The 24,948-nt window shown below is 45.3% G+C and overlaps 1 protein-coding gene across 5 annotated transcripts in view; it reads left to right on the forward strand.

The window, feature by feature from the left end:
* CLIP4 (CAP-Gly domain containing linker protein family member 4) overlaps window positions 1-24,948 on the forward strand; it is a 303,168-nt gene that overhangs the window by 72,627 nt on the left and 205,593 nt on the right. For all 5 annotated transcript variants that reach the window (XM_086926149.1, XM_086926148.1, XM_086926150.1 and 2 more), the window contains exon 3: window positions 16,183-16,322. In XM_086926149.1, the coding sequence (XP_086782275.1) occupies window positions 16,183-16,322 (140 nt within the window). The remainder of the gene's footprint in view (window positions 1-16,182; window positions 16,323-24,948) is intronic.

A 24,948-nucleotide genomic window follows, 5' to 3' on the forward strand; every position in this document is an offset into this window, starting at 1 on the left:
ACCCATATCCTGACCACTATGATCAATGAAAGCCTCCTCAAATCTCGTAAAGAAATCGGAGACACTCTCATCCTTCTTTTGTTTGCAAGCGGACAGTTTGTCCCAATTCACCTTCATAGCTGGCATAAGTGTTTTCATCAGAGCAATAATTCTCTGGGGCAAGGCCGCAATCAACTGTTCGGGCTTGGCCCCACCGACTTGCAATGCATCAGCAGCCCCTAATGCATTCCAATCACCTCCTAATTCCGCCGCATGGTCTTCCTGGCGAATCTTTGCCCATACCGGTTGCGGTACGACATTGCCAAACAACATATCGATATCGGCAAGATTCATCACCGTCGCATCCACTAACTGGGACAACTCCTTGTAATACCCTGCAGGATTTTTGCGAGGGTCAGGCAAAGATTGCTTTACCTGCAAAACTTCCGACCGTTTCCATGGAAGATGTATCCACACTCTCTGGAAATATGGCGGAATAATGGGATTAGCATTAGGATCGCCAGGCATCCACACCGGTGGAACTTCGCGCATGGGGTACTGACCAGGCGCTGCAAGCGGTCCCTCAATGTCTTCTAAAAACAATGCCCGAGGCATTATAGAAGGACGAAAAGACAACAACTGCTCGACAGCACGTCGAAAGTTGGTGCCCACCAACATTCCGCTCGCAAACTGAAGCTGAAGATCAGTCAAAGCAGTCATGACATCGTCAGATGCATCAGCCGATATTTGGTCACGTAGAACCTTACACATTTCCTCGAAAACAAACCTTTGTGTCGGTAAGTTGAATTGACAAAACGTATCTAACACCACACGTGGAGGATTTCTAAGGGGGTATTTCATCCAACCCATCGCCGTGTTATACAATGTGTCACGTTCCCGACTACCGGGAAGCTGACTTCGTCTTTGAGGACCGTCCGAACCAGCGGACTCAAGAATGGGTCCAAGAGAATTGAAGAAGTTAGCAGCAACAGAGGGGGTACGACGTCGAACAGATGGAGAAGAAGAGTAACACAACGGGGTAACAAGAGAAGTACCAGGAATAGAAGAGACAGCAGAAGTAACCAGAACAGCAGGAGCAGCGGGAGCAGGAGTATGAGGAAGTACAAGCGGAGGAGCAGTAGGGGCGGAAGCAGGTAGACGAGCAGGAACGGGTTGTGGAACAGGAGCAGGTTGTGGAACAGGAGCAGGAGGAACCACAGGAGTTACAGTACCCTGTGCGTACGGAGGTGGTGACTTCAAAAGATAGGACAACAAGGGGTCCTCTACCGATTCCTCCTTCTTATCCGTACCCGTCGGTAAAGCGGGGTAACACTTATCTACAGACATACGCTGCAATCTATCGAAAACTTCCTTTTCCTTTTCCTCCTTATCTCGCTAGAACTGCTCTGAGTTTCTTACCGTGGTAACAACTCCTTCTCTCTTATTACGTTTAATCTGTTTGATTTCTCTCTGTTTGGGTTCTTTACGCCACAACCGAAAGGAATCAAACATGGCCGGCCTTGATTTTCTCTGAAACAATTTGGCTTCAAGATTGTCTAAAATCGGGGTCTCAAAACTACCATGAGGTGGCCAACTAAGGACACCGTCTTTTTTAGTATAGCGAACCCAACACTGATTGAACCTAAACCATGTTTACTGTACAGCTCATAAGTCGGAGTTCCAACCGGAGGTATCGGACACGAGTCCTCCAGTCGGGAATCCGCACCACAACGTCTAAAACAACTGAACAAAGTACTACGGCCAGGCATCTTGCACACTAACCGAGTTTCACAAACGTCAAGGGTTATAGGATTAACAATGTCCCTGCAAAGAGCAAAAACCCTCGGTTTTTGGCGACTGCAGACGTCAAATATCACAACAAAGAACCAAATACTAAGAACCACAAATGCAATGGAACCATGCAACAACTAAGCACCCACAACTAAGGACTCTGGGAGCGACCCACAAATACTTAACTCAAAGATCGATGGCGTTACCAGGAAGGCCCGTCAATCGTCTCGCTGTACCAAGGTCTACGCCAGGCGCCAAAACAGGTCTACAGTCAGGGCAGCAATCCGTCGCAGCCGTCAGGAGGCGGGGATCTTCGCGGGAAAAGTCGTCGGGCCACTTGTTTCGACAACAGGATCGATGAAGCGGGGTGCACCTTCCCTCGGAGATTTCACACGAAGTTCCTCACGATCGTCGGGCTTGGACCGGTACCACTGATGCAGCCCCACGTTGGGCGCCAACTGAAGGACTGGGTTTTCTTAAGACCCAGCGGTGCCAGGGATAACACCTAAAACCTTCGTGGGTAACCTGTTCCGGCGTACAAATGACAGAGACACGGGACACTTCCTTCGGCGTCAAAGATTCGAGGTTTATTACTGCAGGGAACACAGAAGTCACAGGAAGTACAACATGTGTAGGTTCGAGGAGTCTGATTCGACTTGCCTCTGTGGATCGCTCCTTTTATACAGTTTTCATGCATAGGATATCATAGTACACAAAGGTTTACAACTCGGTTCCCATCGTAAAGACCATAAGGGGTTGCTTTCATGTATTCAAAGACCGGAACATAAGTACAGAAAAGTTTGGTAGTTCCCAACTGTAAAAGCCCATCTTCCCACCATTAGTACATTCCAATCAGCAGTAAACAGATCGAGGAAGGGACAGAAACAGGTGCAGAGGAAGACAGAAACAGTGGGGAGATCGGAAAGGGTGTAAAAGGGGTGGTATCAGGAAACACGAGCTGCAGGCATCAAAGGGGACGTGCTTAATGAATGCACAACTAAGACAATAGACCAGCACGGCAAGATGAGCCTCGAGCGGGGCCATCTGCCTTACAGTGCCATCCCCCTCATCATAAAGACACTTTCAAAGGAAACGTGTCTTCCGCAAGAGTTTGGGAATCCCAGGGTCGCGAAGCGGACAGCGTCCGTTCGCAGGCTACTTGAGGGCAAGAGACAAAATGGATGCCGCATCTAAGATGGAACCCGTGGGCTCGGATGTAGAAACCCACGAAACAAACGAACGGTTTAGGCTAGTACAGCGAAAATGCGTACACCCACTAAACTCGTCATTTGCGGTTCATAGATACCAGACTCGACCATATTCGTGCGAGTCGAAAACACCACTTACGATCGTCACGGAACCTCAGGTGCGATGTCAGCAAGGTTCGCGGGCTGCCAAGGAAGGCCTTCTGGGCCGTGGCGGCCCACGGGCCATACTATGAGTACCCGTGCTTTAAAGGCTACAAGAATTGCCTCAAAGATGTGGCAGCTTGGATGAATAATAATAAATTCAAATTAAATGCTGAAAAGACAGAAGTGATGTTTTTTGGGACCAACAAGCCTCCAGACCTGGACCTGTGGTGGCCGCAGGAAATGGGGATACCACCCACCCCAGCACGTACTGTTAAAAATCTAGGAATACGATGGAAGGCTGATCTGTCTTTTTCTTCCCATATTCAGCGAGTAACATCCTCCTGTTTTAGTAAATTGAGGTACATGAGGAAATGTTTACATCTGCTACCAGAAAACTGCTGTTGTATTGTAGTTCATGCTACTGTGACGTCCAGGCTGGACTACGATCATGGCCTTTATCCGGGCCTACCTGCCTACATGGTTAAGAGAATACAATTGGTTCAAAATGCGGCGGCGTGATTGATTAGACGCGTACCCAAGCATCAGCACATCTCTCCGCATATTAAGGCACTGAACTGGCTACCGGTGGCCAATAGAATTCAATTTAAGGCCCTAACTCTGGCGTTTCGGTCGTTCCATGGCCTCTGTCCCAGATATTTAAAACAACAACTAGCTGCCTAAAAACAGACTCGCCTGTTGCGGTCCAATGATCAGAATCTGCTTGTCCCCCCATGAGTTAAGAAGGAGCGCTGGGGTGGGAGATCTTTTGTGGCAAGAGTGGCTAAGCTCTGGAATTCTTTGCCGCCGGCTTTCCGGCAAATTGAATTGGAATGCTTATTCAGGAAGGCTTTTAAGACCTGTCTCTTTAACGTGGATTAATGCCATTGGATGGCTGGTGCCTGACCTTTTTTAATTTTGCTGTCACTTGTCGCTATAGCGCCGGGACACCTCCTTTGGGAGGTAGCTGTTTTGCGCTTTACAAATAGTTGTATTATTATTAACATCCCTGGATTTCATTCCGGCTCTGCTGTGTACGGCCTAAAGGGGGCAGCAGTGGTGGTACTCCTGCTGGTGCAGCTGGATGAGTCCAGATGTTGCAAGGGCAGAATAGAAAATAAACAGAAGAGGGACCCTGTATCTAATGAGATCGCTCCGTTTTTTGAAAATGTCACGAACTATAACCGGTTTATCAATGACATTTTCTTCATCTGGCGAGGCTCTCGAGACCAACTTGATGAATTTATCCTATGGATTAACCTCTGTGACTCCCATCTTAAATTCACTGCTAACATCAGCCCCTCGAAAATTGAATTTCTAGACATCTGGATTCAGGTCATTAATGGACATATAGAGGTTTCCCTTTACACTAAGCCCACAGCACGTAACACCCTCTTGATGTACGATAGCTTTCACCCCCGTACGCAGAGAAACAGTATACCCTTCAGCCAGTTCCTTCGACTTCGTCGGAATTGTACTGATCCGAGGGATTTTGAAGCTCATGCCACTGTAATGAAGAAGAAATTTCTCGATAGGGGATACCCTAATAGGCTTATTAGGGACTCGTACAAAAGAGCCAAATACTACAACCGGGAAGCTCTTCTAGAATCCAAAATCCAAAAAGCTGATGACAAGTTGGTGTTAGTCACCACCCATTCTAATTTCAATGAGAAACTTCGATTTGTTATCAATTCACAGTGGCATCTTCTTAACCTCGACAAAACTAAGGAAAAATTTGAGAAACCTATTTTTGCTTTTCGGCGCAATAGGAATCTCAGAAATGTCCTGGTTAGAGCTTCTTTGCCTGATGTGCCTACGGCTAACCAACGCAGCATCACTGGGGCGAATCCCATTTCTGGGAGTCATAAATGTGGCGGATGTCACGCTTGTGATAACATCATAACTGTCCCTGAGTTTTTTTGGAACAAAAAAAGAATTGTGTTGAAAGATATGACGAATTGCAGGACCAGCAATGTTGTATATTTTATAACATGTCCGTGCCCTAAGGGCTACGTAGGAGAAACAGGGAGGGAGCTCAGAACCAGGCTATCGGAGCATAAATCATGTATTAGAAACCTGCGCCCTGGAGCACCCCTTGTCGCACATTGGAAAGCCTTTAATCACACCTTGGAAGACCTTAAATGGCTCATTTTGGAAAAAATAAAACATCCCAAAGATGGCAACATTGATGCCATTAGGGCCAAAAGAGAAGTGTTCTGGATTTTTTATCTTGAGACGGCTGTCTCAGGACTTAATGAATCTATTCCTTGGGAGAATGCCATACTGTAACTTACCTGTAGATTCTATATCCCTAAGAATTTATTCCTTTGGCTTTGTTTTGGCTGGATTTGCGTTAGAATTAAGTTGCTTGTAGTATAGTCCTTCTTCTGTTCTTATCCCTTTGGTCGTTTTTTATTTATTGTTTTATGTATTGGGTTCAAGTATCCATTTATATATTATTTTATTATTTCCCCCTTGTCTGTTATTGGTTATTGTTTTACCGGCCTCCTACCTGTGTATATTTCTCACTGGTAGTCGGGTCGAAAAGTCTGTTTTTTCTGTTTATTCATTATGGTTGTTTATCCGCCTAGTCCCTTGTTTGTGTTTGCTATTCGTTACACTTTGCTTGGTCCATCGTTTATCTTTATGGCACACAGGTGCTCGTCATTTTCCGTCTAGGCGTGTGTATTTAATCCCGCCTTCCCCGCGTTTTTCCTTTACCGACGAAAACCTTCACGTTGCAGGGAGAAGGAGCTCCGCGTTTTACACCCTTGAGGACGCCACTTTTCACTCAGACCTACGGGTCTTTTCAGGTCAGTCTAATTGATCATGCGCTTCTCTCGCCGCCTTCTACTTTGCCTCATGTTACCTGTGTCCGCTCCTCCTTACTATTATGGAGTTTTGAAACCCATTTTCCATTGTCCCTCTAGGCTCCCAGTATTTTTCTGGAATCCATGTCCTGCACTTGCGGGATACCTTTTTTCTCCACCTTACCGCTGACTAAACACTTCTAAGTACATTCTATTAAGGTATGGTGTAGTTCTCTGCACGTTTGTCGATTTATTATGTCAGAGGCACGACACTTCTCTGTTTTGTGTAGTTTAATTATTAGTTTTTCCACTTATTACCTTTCAGGTCGTTCCTTTTTTCTTAAAAGGCATCTACGTTATCTCCTGTATTAACTACAGTTCTTGCCATTCTCTTTGAGGTATTTTACCATTTGTTTCTTTCCTGTTTTCCTTACTCTGCCATGCTTGCTATTCTTAGATACGTGTCACACCTGTATTTATTTTTCATGTCCCTATTAGATATTGTATACTCTTTGCGGAATTGTTGTTTCTGCACTCTTGCTCCTTGTGAACGCCTGGATCCCATGTGGGGCTATTCCTAATTTGTAACCTCCTGACCTGTGGAACCTGGAGATTATTTACCGCATTTATAAGGTCTCTCATTTATCTATAGACCCCCTCTATATATCTCTACTGGTCTCGTTTACCCTTAGCTTTCTAGGTAGACTACTTCTCTTTGAATTGGTTTTAAATATGGATGCACTTCCCCCCTTTTTTTTGGAGAATTATTGGTTTTACTTGGCTATACACCTTTCTTTATCTATTCCTCACTTTGTCGCTGGGTTCTATTACTTGTGGGATATAAGGACAGTCTTCCTTTTAGTGAATTGTATGTCTTTGGTTGACTGAATTTTTTGTCTTGCTGACTCGTTTTCCCAGGCCACCCTTTTGTGATTTAACTTTATCTGGATTAGTCCTGAATTTAATATTTTTTTCCCCCCATAGATTACCCTCCCTCAGCCTTGCTGTCACCTAGGACCGCCTCTCAAGACCTTGCCACAGACATTAATTCTGTGTCTGCCCATGCTTTTTACCAAGTGCGCCCTGATGAAGGAAGCCTTTTATGGCACTTGTCCGAAACGCGCGTCGGCGCTTTTCTTGTCCTTGTGTGTAGTGATATGGATGTGAATACTTGTGTGTGGAAGTGACTGTATAAAAGTGATGTTTGCATGTATGAGTGGATGTATTTGGTGCCCTTCTTTAAATTGATTTTGCGTGTCCTAGCTTTTAGACTGTCATTGTTTTTTGATGATTATGTTAATTTTTCTAATGTTTTCTTATGTCTAAATGAATCTATTTAAAAGAAATATTTTGATATTTATATGTGAAAAAAATGAAAATTAAAAACTTTTTTGAATAAAATCCTCTGTATTATTATGTATGGGTGAGTTGCTGATGTGGGTTGAATTTTTGAATTCTGTTTCTCTAGGGAACACCCTTTCATGTTTTTCCCTTTCGCAAGGGCAGAATAGCCCTCATAGTCAACCTTTAATGATTGCTTGAAAGCGTCCCAGTACGTGAGCATATGGAATATATAGCTCCTTCTTTTACGTGGTTAACAATGGAGATGTGTGGTGCAGCGACCAGGGCAGCTGACTTCGGAGCATAGGGTTCACGGTTCGATCCCTGGCTTCGGCGCAGCTCAGCACCATGTGACTCTGGGCAATAGCTCACTTAATTTCCATGACGGCCCCCAGTGCCTTGAGACCCGTAAGGGTGAGTAGTTCGCACTTTACAAATACGGACTTTATCTAGTTATTTAATATAAACCTCTGAAAATCTGAGAAGCGCATCTTGCTGAAAGGTGCAGTCTTTATTCTTCTTCTATAAAGAAGGTCATGGCACTTTATTATTGCTGTTGTCCTTGCCTAAGGTAACCACATGTCCGCCCCTCACGGGACATCCATAATGCCTTGTGAAATGGCAAGGTGCACGAGCAGGGTCAGCACACAATGCAATGAGATGATTGGCAGTCGTGAGAAGTATGGTGCCAGTCACATTCCGGTAGTGATTTAAGTGATGGTAGAAGCAGGGCCATGGCGCGCATCTGCATTCTCTTGCGGACTCATTCATTGAGCAATCAAACGATTGCGTGACTGACAGTGCCCTCAGCAGAGAATTACAGAAAAGGCAGCTAGAACATACATAAAATACAATTTTTAAACCCAGAAGCTTGCCTGTTAATTAAATTGCTTTCTTGAAACAACTACTAACAATCCCCACATTGTAAAACATAAAAAAACACCTCCCGCAGTTTCCATTCGTCCCTCTCTAAAAACCAGGACAGGAGCTAAATTTCCTGAAATCTGCCCGGGGTGAAAACCCGGGACCGTCTGGGCCAGGCCCGGCTCCAGGATTTTTTATTTGGGTGGGCCAAGGGTGCATTTGGATGGGCCACTGCGGGCTCGATTTGTTGCATATATAACGTCTAGGCAGGCCTGCTTCAGGGCCCTCCTTTATCTCTTCTTAGTCTTACAAGGCCCAGTTAAAGGCACTCTTTTCCAAATCTCTTTCTAAATACTATCCCTCTCAAAAAGAGTTTTTTCCATGTAATGTTCCTTTGATGGGAAGAGGAGGTTTCTGAGGTGGGAGTATCAGGCAAGTGACACTTCTCGGGCTCTCTCTGTGCGAGCCTTCAGGGAGAATCTCTCTTCATTACTACCTCCACCTGACGCACTCTCTCCCTTAAAGGATTGATTATCCACTACTCCTGCAGTCCAACTTAATTCACAGCTGACCTTGGCCCCATATCAGGCACCATCAGGCTCCACTTTCATATTTCCGGGTAAAAACATTAGAAAAATCACCTTCAAACTTAAAACATTGAATATAGCAGTAAATATAATTAGCACACACTTTAAAGTATGTTCCACAGTAGCCCTTATGCTCCGACTGCTAATTAAATAAACAAAAACAGAAAGGCTGACTGGGCCGGCTTTAGCGCTGATGTGAAAGTCTTTTTTGGCCCACACCAATAACCTCTTTCTCCAAAAAATACCTTTACTACCACCTTCCAACAGTGCCCCTCATGCTTCCATAGTCCCCCCCTATTGACCTCCTTCTTGGATTCCCTCACTGCCACACGCCACAAGTGCCCCTCATCTCCCCAAAGCTCCTCCCGCTCATAACCTCCTCCTCGGATTCCCTCACTGCCACCCTCCACCAGTGCCCCTCATCTCTCTGTAGCCCCTCCCCCTCATGAACCCCTCCTCAGACTCCCTTACTACCACCCTCCACCAGTGCCCCTCATCTCTCCCTAGCTCCCCCTCCACCCCATGACCTCTTCCTCAGATTCCCTCACTGCCAACCTCCAACAGTGCCCCTCATCACTCTATAGGCCCCATGGGCGTCCGCAGAAATTTTTCCAGGGGAGGGCTAACCTGGCAAATGAAGGGGCGTGGCTAATGTTAATCAATAGGGGCGGGGCTAAAATGGCAGACAATCCGGATCGGGTAATACTCAGGCCAAGCTGAGAAAAACCAGCATTGGCATAGCCAATAGGTCTCGCCTTTGGGACCTTATAAGTATTTAGTTATGCAGCAGGTCCCAAAGGCGAGACCTATTGGCTATGCCAATGCTTGTTGTTATATCTGGGAGAGGCTAGGGGCCTGGGTCTCGATGTGGGTAGCACAGTAATGACCTACTCAATTTGAATGCGTAGGTAATACAACCGGAGGCATGAAATGAAAGGTTCACTACCAGGAATAACAGGAAGTAGAAAGTTAGGCTGGTTAGAAAGGTAAGTAGGGGTAGAGGCAGGCATGGTGGTGAGGGGAGAAACAGATGCATGCTGGGAGAGCGCTGGGAGGGAGGGAGGCGAAATGGGAAGAGGCACTGAAAGGTGGGTCGGGTAAAGACTGTAGTGAGGCAAACAGAGGGGTAGCGAGGGGTGAAGGGTAGACAAAGAAGTGAGGTGTAGAAGAAAAAGATTCAGGAGCAGAGACGGGTAAATCAAAGATTGAGAGGGGAGAATAACGCAGTCGTAGAACGTGAGAGGGCCAGGTAGAGAGAGGGTGAGGTGTGTCAGACAGGTAGAGTCAGCTTAGGAAGAGGGAATAAAAAAGACTGGGGTAGACAGGTGAGGTAGAGGGGTGCGTTGATATAAAGGAAGTGCAGAGATGTGTCAGAGAGATGTTACTGAAGAGGAAAAGAAGTAGAGGTATCGAGAAAGGAGTGAGGTACTAACAGAAGTAAGGGGGTGAACAGAGGTAGAACGAGTGGAAGGGGAGAGAACAGGTAGAAGATGAATGGATCCCCACCGAAATCAGAAGAACAGTCACCCAGGCCCTCGTCACCAGCCGACTGAACTACGGGAACGCCCTTTACGCAGGAACTACTGCCAAACTTCAGAATTGCCTCCAGCGCATACAGAATGCCTCCGCACGACTCATCCTCGACATCCCTTGCCACAGCCACATATCCGTCCATCTGAGAAACCTCCACTGGCTCCCTGTCAACAAAAGCATCACGTTCAAGCTACTCACCCACGCACACAAGGCGCTCCACAACATCGGCCCGAATACCTCAACAGCCGACTCTCGTTCTACACCCCCACCCGCCAGCTCCGCTCCACCAGCCTCGCCCTCGCCACCGTCCCACGAATTCGCAGAACCACCACCGGAGGAAGATCGTTCTCCTACCTGGCAGCGAAACTTGGAACTCCCTCCCCACTCACCTACGACTGACCCAGGACCACCTCACCTTCAGGAAACACCTCAAGACCTGGCTCTTCGAGCAGTAGGGATATAAGGCAGTGAGCGAGAGGTGTGGGGTACCGAGGGATTTTAGGCAGTGAATGCGGGGAGTGGGGTACAGAGGGACATAAGGCAGTTAAACACAGGGTCGGCACGTCCTGCCAGACATGATAGGGTGCATACTGGCAGATAGATATGTTATTGACACGAGACTGTGTACGTTTTAGTGAGATCCGAAATCCAGGCTACGCTGCAATCTCAATTTTTGACTCTTTCCAACCCCCCCCCCCCCCCCCCCCCCCTCCCCCACCGAACTTCATTCTGAAGACCCTTTGCTCTCAGGCTACACTGTGTTAAAAGGAGGTCTTGGTGTCCAGACCTAGTTTGCCACTTCCCCTTAGGATGCAGCCTGCACTTTCACCTATGGCTGATTAAGGAAAGGACTGCACAAACCAGAATGCCATTGAGCACGAGTTTGAAGGGGGTGGGTGTATTTCCGCACCACCTCTAGCAGTGGTGATGTCAAGTGGCACTTGAGGCAGAGCCTGTTCCGTTTCATGGCCTTAGGGAGAAAAACCCGATCATGGCACACACAACACTGCTCTGTGTCCGCTGGTCTCTGCAGCGCATACCCAACCCGCTGAGCTGCCTCATTGGTTCAGGGTGGATTGTATCTTTAGCAGCTCAAACTGGCCATTGTCATTCTGTATGTGATAATCAGCCACAGACAGAATGACAATGGGCTGGAGGGGCTGCGAGGAGGCGTGCAGGGCGCCCCATCAGGGAGTTGAGTCCTCTGGCAAGGAACAGCTCTGTTCCCTGCAGGGCCCAGAATTACAGACAAAAGACGTCCGTAAAAGCATGGGTGTCCGCAGGGGGGGCAAGGAGGGGTGCTCCAGGTGGGGGGCAAACGCCCCTCCTTGCCCGCCTGTGGACGCCCATGGGCCCTCCCACTATATCCTCCTCGGATTCCCTCACTGCCACCCTCCAACAGTGCCCCATATCTTTACGTAGCCCCTCTCTCATTTGTTGTATAGCGCATATCAGTTTAGTGTGTGTCAGTACTTTACACCACGCACACATTATACAGAGACAATGAATCATAAGAGTATGTAAATCAGTCTACAGGTAATGTCACATAAGCCAATGACGATTACAAGGTGTAGTAGGAGTCACGTCATCCATACTGGTGGTCTGGGGAAACACAACCTTAGTATTTAAAGAGTATTCCATGGGGGTCAGCTTTACTGATAAAAATGTATATCTGCCCAAAAATACTCATTTTAGCAGCATTAGAATAATTAAAGAGTGAGGAAGTTCTAACTACATCACAAAACAAAAAAAGCGAAGTTCTAACTATACCATTCACGTTTGTATGCAACTCTTTGGTGACAGTTCATTGGTCACTGTCCTATGTTAGGATTGTAACTTCTGAACTGCAAGTAAAACAAGGATCTCTGTGACAAAGGCAGTAACCCACTGAGCTTCCACATAAAATACAGTTCATCTGCATTTAAAAACTACTAACAGACAATGATTGCTCTCCAGCAGGATCATATATCACAAGCGTTATCTGGGCATTTTATATTGTCTTATTGTTGTCCTGCATCAACCATGATAATGATAAAAACTGTTCAAATGTCCTGCTGGGCCTGTGCAGATTTAAAAAAGAAAAACAAATAGTAACACATTCTCCTACCTACTCCATAAAACAAACTTTGTATCACAGCCTGATGTGCTAAGCAGCTGCAGGGGTCAGGAAAGGTGAATAGGAATAAACCAACTTCTTTTCTCCTGCACTGCATAAAATAAAATAAAGACATATCCACACAGCAGAACAGTAGGCAAAGGTGACCATTGTCAAAGAGAGGATTTGTGGTCTTTGCCATGTGGAGATGAAAGGGTGAAAAAATAAGCGAAGCCTCCTTAACATGTAAATGGTCTTTTAAAGACCTAGAAGTACTCTGGGTGCGGCTGCGATAATCTCAAAAAGTGTGTGTGTGTGTCAGAGCGCTCGTACACCAACGGTTTCTTGGCACTGATTGGGAGCTGCATGAACAGGTGCACTAGGTGAGCTATTGATCGTAGGCCTGAGAGAATAGCCAAGTTTTAAGGGATTTTCTAAACATGGGATATGAATCGATTTGACGTAGTTCAGGAAGGGAGTGTGTTCCAGAACTGAGGTGCCAAGAACGTAAACCGAAGTCCACCCAGTTTCTTCCGTTTAAATGAGTGAGGGGTCAACAGATTGGAACTGGCAGAGCGAAGAGCGCGGCGAGGGAAATAGTGCTGAATTCTGTTGGCTATGAAGACAGGCCCGTGAGACGAGATGGCTTTGTGAATCAGACAGCCCAGTTTGAAGAAACATCGTTGGGCAACTAGGAGCCAGTGAAGGCTTTTAAGAAGGGGTTTCACGTGGTGCGACCTATGCTGCCCATGTATCAGTCTGGCCGCTTGGTTCTGCACCAGTTGAAGCCTTTGTAGTTGGTAGGCGGGGATTCTGGTGATAAGTGAATTGGCATAATCAATGCGAGACATGACTAGGGCCAGAGTGACCTGAACAAGAGCCTCAAAGGAGAGAAATCTACTAATTTTCCGGATCCTACGAAGAAGCAGGAGGAGAATACAGTATTGATCTGAGTTTTTAGGGTGAGATCACTGCTGATTGTGATCCCGAGGCTTTTGACCGTGCTGACTGGGGAGGGAGGGGGGCCCAGGGCGGGTGGCCAGAAGTTGGGGTTCCAAGGGTTAACTGCCGGCCTGGTGAGGACCAGCTCGGTCTTATCTGGGTTTAATTTTAATTGGCTTAGGTTCATCCAATTACTGATAAACGTCATGGTGGATTGGAAGGTTTCCATTGCGTGAGAGGAAGAGTCAATAGTATAGACCAGCTGGATGTCATCGGCGTAGTTAAAGATAGCTACGTCTCTCTTACGTAGATCGGAGATCATCGGAAGGATATACAGGTTGAATATGAGCGGGGAAAGAGAAGACCCCTGAAGTACCCCACAAGTGAGTCTCTCTTTCTTGGAGGAGAAATCAGAGAGGCGAACGGCTTGGTGGCGGTTGCTGAGGAAGGAGTAGATTCATTTTTGGGGGATGCCCAGGATACCGGCGCTCTCGACCCGTTCAACCAGTAGATTGTGGTCGACGGTGTCGAACGCCGCCGACAGATCTAGGAGCACTAGGGCCTGTGAGATGTTTTGGTCTGCTCCCTTTCTTAGTTCATCCCTTTGAGTCCAATGCCGTCCCTGCGAGGGCCAAGGCTCCTGTTTGTGTGGGACAGGCTCATGTTTGGGTGGGGTGGGCCTGGTCCGGGCAAATCCGGGATGCCTGGTCACCCTACTTAATGTGCTTTACATGAGCACCAGATGACATTACGCACCAAGGTCACATTCCTTTTCGTGGGCACAGGGAGTTTAAGACATTTATCTGGAATGAAATCCTAGGACGATGATCCCACGTTGGTGGCGATAGCGAACTGTCACTCTCTTGTGAGATGCAGTTCACATGGGGATGTGCCTTATAGGGTGGCAAAGTGCAGGTGCGTGGTGCCCTGTTCCGTGAGCTAACGGGGGCACGGGTGCAGTGATAACTAAATGTCCCTCGACTTTGAAACTCACCTTAAGGAACTGTGAATCTGCGCAAAGGAGGGGGGGGTTGACAACTGCTAAATCGAGAAGATGGATTTCTTTTTTATTTGGTGCCACGTTTCCGTAGTGAGAAACAGTGAATTATCCGAGCAGCTCGCAGGTTATTTATATTGTGCGTGTTTTTGTTGTGTTTGAAAGCTCCGATTTACAGCTTTAAGTGGTCATAGTAACAAGCGCTATTCACTGAAAACTGGAACATCTACCTCGGACTGGAAGCGCCTAGAAGGCGTTACCTTTCTCACTCCCTCAGAGTGAGTTTATTTTGCACTGATTTAGGATGCACACTCACACCTGCACTTCTGTACACTGGCCACTAACCTAAGACTGTGCTTTACAAACCTCAGTGAGGTCAGTGGTGCCTGGAAGGTGGGCTTCTCACGCGGCTACCAAGGATTTAAAGCACCTAGAGGCTGCAATCAGATGCTCTTATCACAGCGGGACCCAGCAGAGGTGGCGCTGCTGCTGTGATGGCACTGCGTGGTGCCAGGTCCTGACACATTCTCACCCGAGGGAGGGGTGTGCGAGGGGTGACCGGTGGAGAGTCCGGCACCTCCTGGTCTGGAGATAGTTAGTTTGCGTGCTCTTTGCAAAGCGCACAGTAAACTGTGAACAGTCGTTAACATTTAATCACTCTCCCAAAGGTCCCCTGGGGGGTCTGGTCTCTGTCAACAACATTCAGCTATACGTACCTTGCATGCAAGTCTAGACAACCATTTTTTTTCCAGCGATGACAAACAGTCCATTTTTCTATGGCTCTGATTGGAGGAAAAGGACATTCAATTTCACTTTATGCCCCACCACTGGTGGCCCGCCATATTGCATCCGGCGGTCCCAGCCCAGAGGTGTGTAATGATGATGGGCGCTCATGTTGCTTGTATTGGTGAACAGAATGACAGCTGCACTCGGATTGGATAGGGCACGCAGACATGGCGCTCGCATAGGGTCTAGGGGGCTGCGTCTGTGTTTCCTCGGCTCATGTGGACAGAATAGTTAGAGAACTTAAGTATGCATGTCCGGCTGGCCGTGGAAAACGAAACTGCCAAACTAACATGCGCACTTCATTTTCACTGCGATGGGCAGGGTAACTGCCAATCACTATGCTTAGATCAGCCCATGTTACGTTATCTGGCGTCACCATGGGGATAGACGTCACTGCAGGGCCATAATTAAATTCACTTTGAAACTGGAAAAAATCGGTGTATTTTAAATGCGATGGCAGGTGCACAGTGGGGTAGTGCCCTGGCGCTCCAGTGGATGCACCGCCCCTGGACTATCAGAAGACCATCACCTTATAGTGCAGAGGGCATGCACAGCTGTTCAGCATCTGCGGAAGATGCACATGCTGCTTCAGGCTGGCAGTACTAGATTGGGCACATGAAAAGAGACATGAGTGCACCTTTGTTCAGTAAACACTTATCAGTGGGGTTATAAAACTACAAGTTGTCAAACATCGGCAAAGGATGTGAGTCGGACTACTCCTTTCCAGGTTTCATTGCCCTTTGCTTAATTTTATATGAAAAACTTTCCACCAACACGTCAAACTATGGTTCTCTTTAAAAGTGCACATTGATGCAATTGTGTTGTAAGTGACCATCTAGTAGGGCAGAATGTGCCATCAACATGTATTAAGAATGTATTCTCCTTTGGCATACAGATGAAATGTTAGTATCATCATCTACAGGAGATGCTTTCTTCTAAGAACCAAAGGCAGTAACTGTTGTGTGTCAAAACATGGACTAAGAATGTTTATCTGTTTTATGAGGCATTATAAATGTGTGCTGCAGCCTTTCCTTCTTTGATTCTTTGAGAATGTTCAGTTGTAATGATCTGTGTGCTGCAACAATCTTCCCACCTTTTATCTCGGCAGAGTTCTCCTTCTTTGACCCAAACGATGCAGCCTGTCAAGAAATTCTCTTTAACCCGAACACGTCAGTTTCAGAACTGTTTGCCATTTTAAGGCAGTGGGTCCCACAGGTTCAGCAGAACATCGACGTCATTGGGAACGAGGTAAGCTGCAAATAAGAAATCCTGCACAACCCCAGTGTTGAAGTTGACCGTGCTTTACCCTGCATTACTGCCGATTTTTTTGGGGGGGGATGCAAGGTAACAATTTCCAGCTTCTGGGAGGAGAAAGTAATCAATATCAAAATGTCAGTGTTAATGACAGATGTTTATCAAGAACAATATCGCTGTGTTTTGGGGGTATGGGCAATGGTCTGTCTGTCTTTCATTTGGGTCACAAAGTGTTTTTTCCACAGTGGAAAGGTAATGGGTTATTGCTTATTATTAGGTAATAAGAAAACTACGCATACCCTCCTCTTTTCATATGGCACATGTCTTCTTTTTGTCTGCTTGGAGACTTTCTTCACTATCTTCCATAGATTGTACTGTTAGTGTACAAGGAGGCAATATGCTAGGTCCCTTCCACCTTTCATTGTTGTAATTCTCATTCAGGTCCCATAGAGTATTTCTTGTGCTCCTGCTTTAGTCACTTAATTGGTGCAGTATTTGTACAACTCCAACTGAGGGCAGTGCACTTTTCCCACTGTGCCGTACAGTGAGAGAGGATGCATCAAGTGACAGTGTGTGGAGAATATGTTCTCCTCTGTGGACGGGCAACCTTGTTCGTTGTGTAGTGAGCAATACGAGATGATCTCAATGCCACAGTTAGTTCTGTGATAACATTGGGCTACCAAACAGATGTCTGCTGAATTCACTGTTGAACCAGGCACAAGCAACATACTCTGGTGGTACCCGGATGCAAGGTGAGGAACATCGGATAATAGTCACAGAAGGAGTGTAAAGTGAATACTTCTCTCTTTATGCATCAAGTGTACATTTGAGCAAGTTGGATCATGAGGAATGAATCTTACTTCATGGAGAGTGGATGGACCCGGGCATCAGTGCCGACAAATGATTTGATTGTAGCCATATCAGAGCTGTGTGTGAACTTCCTTTGGAGCATCATGCACTACAGAAGCCAGTCGTAACCCAAATGTACCATTTACCGGGTCCCCTTTTTCTGAAGGTGTATGTTGGACTCAACAGCTTGAGCATCTTCAACTTGGGTCAGGATTAGAGTGCATCTACAGTTTTAGGAAGTGTTCTGTACAATACTAGCTAGAGACATGAGTGAAACTGTTCGGAAATCTACTGCCTGCACCCGGTAGAATATAACCTCCGTGGCAGGGGTATAAAAAACCCTGTGTGCAGGTGCTGAAAGGGCACCCAGCGGTGTGGGCAGATCAGGGTCGTGACTCATCGGAGAGAAAATGGTCTCTGCTGCTCCTTAACCTCAGCTGATGCTTTGTCATTGGTTCTTCCTGGCTTGAATGCCAGGATGTCATGCTTTGAAGTTGACTTGGTTTGTTGAGTCAACCTCCATTCACATCTTCAGTCTGCTTTGGCATGGCTTCCTACACAGTCTGTGGTCATCTCTCTTCCACAGGAACCGATCATTCAGGAAGGCAGAGGAAACCCTGTTCCTACCCTTAGCAAACGAGTCTTAGCCCTGCTGAGTCTCCTTAAAATTCAATGTGTGGATTTCTTGGTAGAGTGCATGAGAAAGTGGGAAGCTGTAGCCAACCAAAGGCAACCTTAATTTAAAGTTTGAAAATCATTCATAAGGCAGAAAATCTTGGCCTTTGAATACAGTGAGATTTTTCCACCTACTTCAGAACAGTTAGCATTGGTCAAGCCTTATAGATTCCTTCACTTGAGATACTAGGAAACGTAATAACCGTGGGTTGTTTGGAATTCCTTGTACTACCTACCAGGTAGCTGAAGAGGAGCCTAAAGCAAGGACACAAGGGCCACCTGCAGAGAAATCTCCATCTTGTGGAGCCATAAACATGAAACCCCTAAAGGACGCTCGCCATCATCTACTCAGTCTCGAAGTTGAGCACAGTGAAACACACAGGGATCCTTTTTATTATTATTTGGGTATTTATTATCTACAACTTCATGTCTTGTTGACATATCACAAAAATCTCTCAAAGATGACCCTGTTTATGATGGAGTGCATGACACTGTACAGGAGGTGCTCAATATGTAGCTTCCCAGCGAGGAGTATATAGATAAGAGGGTCTGCTACTCCCAACCATTCCGATTGTTCCTTGCACAGTCGACTTTCCCCTCCCTCCCACGCCTTGCGAACTCGATTTCCTCCTCCCTTCCGCTCCTTGCGTAGTCAACTTCCCCCTCTCTCCCGCCCCTTTCACATTTAATGTCCCCCTCCCTCCTGCCCCTTGCCCAGTCAACTTCCCCCTCCCTCCCGCCCCTTGCACAGTCAACCTCCCCCTCCCTCCGGCCCCTTGCGCAGTAAACTTCCCCCTCCGTCCCACCCCTTGCACAGTCAACATCACCCTCCCTCCCTCCCGCCCTTTGCGCAGTCAACTTCCACCTCCTTCCCGCCCCGTGCATAGTCAACTTCCCCCTCTCTCCCACCCCTTGCTCATTCAACGCATGGCACACGGTGGATGGAGGTGAATAGGGGCACTAAATGTACCCCATAGGCCACTTTATAGTGGTTCACAATGTACAGGAATCCCTTTTGGGGCCCCCAAAGTCAGTTTCTAACAGCCTTTACCTGGCAGTCTACCCAACATGAAAAGGCTGTCAGAAAGGGAAATCGTAATCCTGACAGCAGTGCCTGCCTCGGCACCACTGCCATTCGGGCGTTTGATTCCGACCGCCGCTCCATCAGTATAATTTATCCTGGTGGAGGTGGCGGTCTTCCCCCCCAACTGCTGTGTGTATGACAGCCAGGATTGTAATCCGGCGGTCGGACTGAAGGGCTGTCGGCAGTTGGACCGCCATCGCAGTCCAATGGCTTGTCGGTGTGCTGTCCGACCGCCATCGCAGTAAGGCCATTAATGTTAAAATTATTTTAAAAAAGAACAAGCATTTAAGTGAATTTCAATAAAGTAACCTACTTTACGGAGCAGGTTGCCTACGAAAAATAGAGTTTTTTGGGTGTTGATGTCCTACAGCAGCCCCCCTCCACCAGCACCTTGATACCCTCACGGGCGACTAGCCGCACTTTACAAGCCCCTGATTGATTGAGTGTATTAATACTCTGGTATTAATTACAATACCAGGGTATTAATGCACATTTAATGTTAACATGATTTTAGAGAAGAACAAGCATTTAATGAATTTCAATTAAAGTCACTTACTTTTGGGAGCGGGTTGTCAAAGAAAAATAGAGTTTTTTGGGTGGCGAAGTGTATTAATACTCTGGCATTAATTTAAATACATGAGATTTCATGCAAATTTAATGTGAAAATTATTTTAAAAAAATCAGGCATTTAAACTGATTTCAATTAAGGTCACTTTTTTAGGAGCAGGTTGCCTTGGAAAAATAGGGTTTTTTAGGTAGGGAAGTGTATTAATACTCTGCTCCTAATTTTAATATGTGAGTCTTCATTTATACTGTTGGGATATTAGGTGGAAATTTATATTACTAAAGACAAGCATACAGTGAAAAAAGGAAACTACTAAATAAACACAATGATTTTAACAATTTGTTTGCAACAAAAAAAAATTAAAAACCACAGGCAGCCAGAATTGAATAAAGACAAACTCATTAGAAAAATAATATTTAAAGTTGGAGTAAAACCCCCAATTAAATATTTAATATTAAAACTTTTACAAAGTATGAAAAAAATATTACAACAAAACACAACATTAGTTTAGGTAACCGCTTCGCCGCGGTGCACATTCATCCGCTGTGCGGGCGAATTCCACGCGTGCGCAAATTGGACGGCCTCTGGCTGTCCGACGCACACGCCCACCGTGACGCCAGACGGCCGGGGGCTGTCCGCCACATGGAAGAGGTTAAAAACATTCCTTAGCAATATTTACTTCTAGAAATGTATAGGGACAAAAGGTGTAATACGTCCTTTCTAAAATATAATAACCAAACATGACGTAAAGAGAACAACTACCAAAAGTACAAAGGAGTGTAGAAGCCTTAAAATTTGCATCCCAGGAATACATCATGGTAGTTATATATAATTTTCTGGATACATAATGTCAGAACATTGGTGGTTATCTTTACTGTAAGGTAGAAATGGGGAGGTACAAAGATTAATGACATAGGGGAAATATATGTTTCATAGGTCTTTACTCAGAAAATATTTTTCATGCATGTTGCAGCAGCTTACTCTCCTTACAAAGATCATAGAAAATCCTTAAGAATCACAAATAAGTATGAAAGATTGAATGTTACAGACTAGGGACATAATAAAAACAAATTTAGTATTGGAAAAGAAATAGTAAAAAAGCAAATTGAGTTAAGATGAAATGAGAAAGCATGCAAGTAAAGAACGGTGTAGGTAAGTAGTGTTAATAGTGTAGAAAGTATGCAAGACTGTCCCGGTAGTCTGAAGCCACCATCAACAAAAACTGTTTCATTTTGGGCAAAAGACTTTAAGACATTTCTTTACTCTTTTTTTTTTAAAACACGTGGGTTCAGGCTACCTGACGGTGATTGTTCAGTCCTCATTTCTTGAAAACTTTGCTTCTCCTTCAAAATTTCCAAGAAATGATATAGGTTAGGATTTTGTTTGCCTATTGCTTTACTGACGGAATTGAGCCAGCCCTCTAAGGCATTGTTAGGTTTTGGACCTCTAAATGAGTTAAGCAGCAGTTCCACCATTCAGTTGCAAATTTTGGCATCTTCCAGCGACCCGACCTGCTTAGGCGGCCAATCCAGATGTCCTTCAAGTAATTTTTTAAGGTGGCCAATTTTTCATCATTTTGGTGAAAGTATTCAGATTCAGGAATTAATTTTTTTTTGGATGGAGCTGTATTTTAAATCAATTTACTGTTAGTTGGGTGAACAAATGACCATTATAAAACAGACAAATGAAATTTAAATTTGAAAGACAATGTTTTTTTTTACGTGGGGCAAGATGGCGGCCGCGTGATCTGAGCGAGCATCACTCCCTGATCAGTGTTGTACTGTTGTTGGTCTCTAAGTGAGAGGAGGAGCGGTGGAGACTATCGAAATGAGGGATTAAACTAAAAAATAACAGCGGATTAACTGTGGATCGAGGGATTCCATTCTTGGGGACTGAGAAAAGTCAAAACCCTGGCTGCGGTCTGTCCGGCTTGCAGTAACGGAGTTCCACAGTCGTGCTCACCTGTGGACGTTGCGGGCGTGGTCTGCAGGGAAGCCCGAGCAGGACGCGGACTTGGACGGCAGCATTCAAAACGCCATGCCGCCTCGCAAGAACAGGAATTTACCCGCGCTTAACATGAAAGCTGCTGGGACAGTACCGGTTACAGTGTTGGCTGGGGCTAAGAAGATGCCGGCTACTGAGAAGAAGTCAGAGAAATTTGTTAAAGTCGATAAAACGGCTGACAAGCCCGGAACCAAAGGAGCGGCGGTGAGTTCAAAGAAAGGGAGTTTGATTAAAGTGAAAGGTGCCGAGAAAATGCAGTCCCCCTGTTTGATAAATGAAGAGGCTGCGAGCAGAAATGAGAGGCAGTTGGGGAGCGCCACACAACCCTGGATGGTTCTGGGCATGGAAAGACAATCACCATCCCGGGGATGTTCTCCGGTAAACTTACAGTTAAAAAAGTGGTGGCAAAACCCCCTCTTAGCATTATGAACGTTGTTAGCACTCCTAGCATCGTTGGCATTCCTGAGCAAGATAATGATGAGGGTAAAATTGCCAATGTGGTAGTTAATAAACCCGGATGGTCCCGTCAAAATTGAAATCTCAACTCCTGAGGCTTCTTCGGTAGTATATACTGCCATAGGAGGGGCTGAAGGGGACTCGGATACTGACCCTGATATTACCTCTGTTTTCCAAACTCCGGTAGGAGGCAGGCCAGATATGGGATCTGGTACTGGTAGTATACCCGATATACAAGACGGAGATAGCTTTTTTTCTTTGGCTGAGGAATCCGACATAGACTGCACCACTGACGCAGAAGATAGTGGGAGTCCACCAACCACTGCGGATACTTTAAGAAGGGCTACACCTTGGCATAATAAAGCTTGGAGTATACCTTCTGCTAGACTAGGACGACGGGAGAGTAGCTGCTCTGAGATCAGTAATAATCTTCAGTGGAACTATTCCTTTTATTAAATATTTTTTTTATTTAAGCAACTTCAATTAATACATATACATATACAAATATTTGTTATTTGTTATTTGTTATTTGTTATTGCGGGTTTATATAGCGCCAAGTCACCTGCAGGTCTCAGGGCGCTTATACCACGTGTCATAACAACCAAGGGACTGAGAAGGGTAGAGGAAAGGACAGGAATTACGTTGAGTTGTATGCTGTTCTGAAAAGGTTGGTTTTCAGGGCTTTCCTGAAACAGAGCAGATTACCCTCCTTACGGAGTGCCTCGGGCACTCCGTAAGGAGGGTAAGGTGAAAAAAGATACAGATCACAGATTTATCAAAAAAGTACAAAGATTAAGATATGCAAACCAATTCATTACAAACATTCCCACTGCTTGTTAAAAAATAAATATTATAATAAGCATAATATGTCTTTATACATTCCTTGTGGTCGTACCCCAGGCTGCTATTGGGGACCAGATGTGCCACGTATTCTGGCGCGTCTACCCCAAGTAGCATAGACAGCTTTTTCCTGGTTATACACCCCTAGAAAACGAGCTAGCCACATTTGTTGGTGGTTGTTAGTTGATGGATCTACATCCTTCCAGCCTGCTGTCAGGATAATTCTGTATACTGCTGCACCAATGAACAAGCATGATTCTTCTTCTATACGTAAATCCAGAGTGCTATCATAGCCAAGAGAGTGTAGGAGATTCCGCCACTCTATACCCAAACACCTCTTCCCAGAATTCAGACAGCATTCCTTTAAAATATGTTAATTTATTGCATTCATAAAACATATGTATTAAAGTAGCTGGGCCCCGTCCACACCTAGGACATTTGTCGTTTAACCTTTTACCCCATGCATGAAGCTTAGCAGGTGTATAATATAAATTATCAATGGTCTTATACATCTGGGCCTTCAGATCAGAGCTTAAAAGCAATTGTGATGTTAATAGTAGGCTCATGTCAATATCGACATTTGGGTTAGCCAGTTTATCCGCCCATACAACCTCAGTATGTTCAAGATCGACTTGAAGTTTTCCAAGTAGCATATTATATATATAGTACAAATTCTAGTCGTGTGCTTAATTATACTTTCTAACAGTGGGATCTTTTCTAATGTAATATTTTGAGTTTTCAAACACAGAATTGTATTCAATTGAATATATTTAAAGTAGTCATTATTGGAGACATTAAAGTTTCTTTGTAGATTTAAAAATCTGACGTTTGGATCGACCCCGAAAAAATCCCCTGCTGTAATAATTCCAAGATTTTCCCATTTCTTAGCGATAACATCATTAGTCTGCTCCGGTAATAATGAGGAGCGCCATAGGGGGTATACCTGTGGAATTTTTGGATTGCCATATATTTAGCGACTTTCCCCCATACCTTCCAAGCATTGTTGAAGACTTTAAATCTAGTTTTTTTAAATAACTTGGCTCAAGTTGTCTAAGCAGGAGCCCTCGGGCTTTCACCCCCATTGACAGTTCATAAATTGATGGTATTCCTGCATCTCCTATATTCTCACGGTCCTCACAAGTATTAAAAAGTGGAGCCATTTGTTGGAGAAAGGCAGCCCATAAATAGAACATCATATTTGGGATAGCTAGACCCCCCCCCCTATCTTGTGGCAACAATAGATATTTCAAAGACCTCCTAATTTTACCATACTGCCAAACAAATTTAGCCATTTGGGATTCAAGGGATTTAATAATCTTGTCCTGAATAAGTAGAGGTATGGCATGAAACAGATATAGTGCTTTAGGAAGTATATTCATTTTAAGATAATTACCTCTACCAATAATTGATAACTGTAGACTATTAACTCACATTAAATCTTGTTTTATTGTCGTGATTAAAGGTTCATAGTTTATTTTACAAATGTTTTGGATCTTTGTACTGATACAAACCCCGAGGTAGACTGCTGTTTCTGCTTTTCTGGGATCGTCATAGTCTATATTCTCCGTACATAAGATGATGGTGTTTATCTTTATTAAGAGAGTATCCAGAATAGGTTCCAAGCATCTGTGTAACAGCCTCAATTTCCACCATTGCTTCAAACGGATCAGGTGTTAGTACAGCCACGTCGTCAGCATAGGCGAGTATTTTAGTATCAAATATACCAGCAGTGACTGGTTTAATTACGGGGGTCTGTATAAGGTTGACAATCAGGGGGTTGATATACATAGCAAAATAGTAGAGGGGAGCAAGGACAACCTTGCCTTGTTCCTCTCGTTATCCCAGTGGGACTATTCCATAGCTACAACTGGTCTAGCTGGCACAGGAGGGCTCAGAGGGCAGGAAGATGGTCTGGGGGGCCCGGCAGTAAAACTAACTTACCTCCATCAAATTCCCTGATCTATGCTATGCTCAAATCTGTACAGAGTGAAGCACGACAGGAGCATAAAAGAGCACAGCTGGCAACAAAGAAAATACAAGGGGCTATTTGTAAAAATACTAAAGTCTGTGCAGAGGTCATAGCCAGGACAGCCGCCCTGGAGGAACGAATCGTCGGACTGGAAGCGGGTCTAGAAAATGTTGAATCA

The sequence above is a fragment of the Lissotriton vulgaris genome, chromosome 6, assembly GCF_964263255.1.
Source record: "Lissotriton vulgaris chromosome 6, aLisVul1.2, whole genome shotgun sequence".
Lineage (NCBI taxonomy): Eukaryota > Metazoa > Chordata > Amphibia > Caudata > Salamandridae > Lissotriton > Lissotriton vulgaris.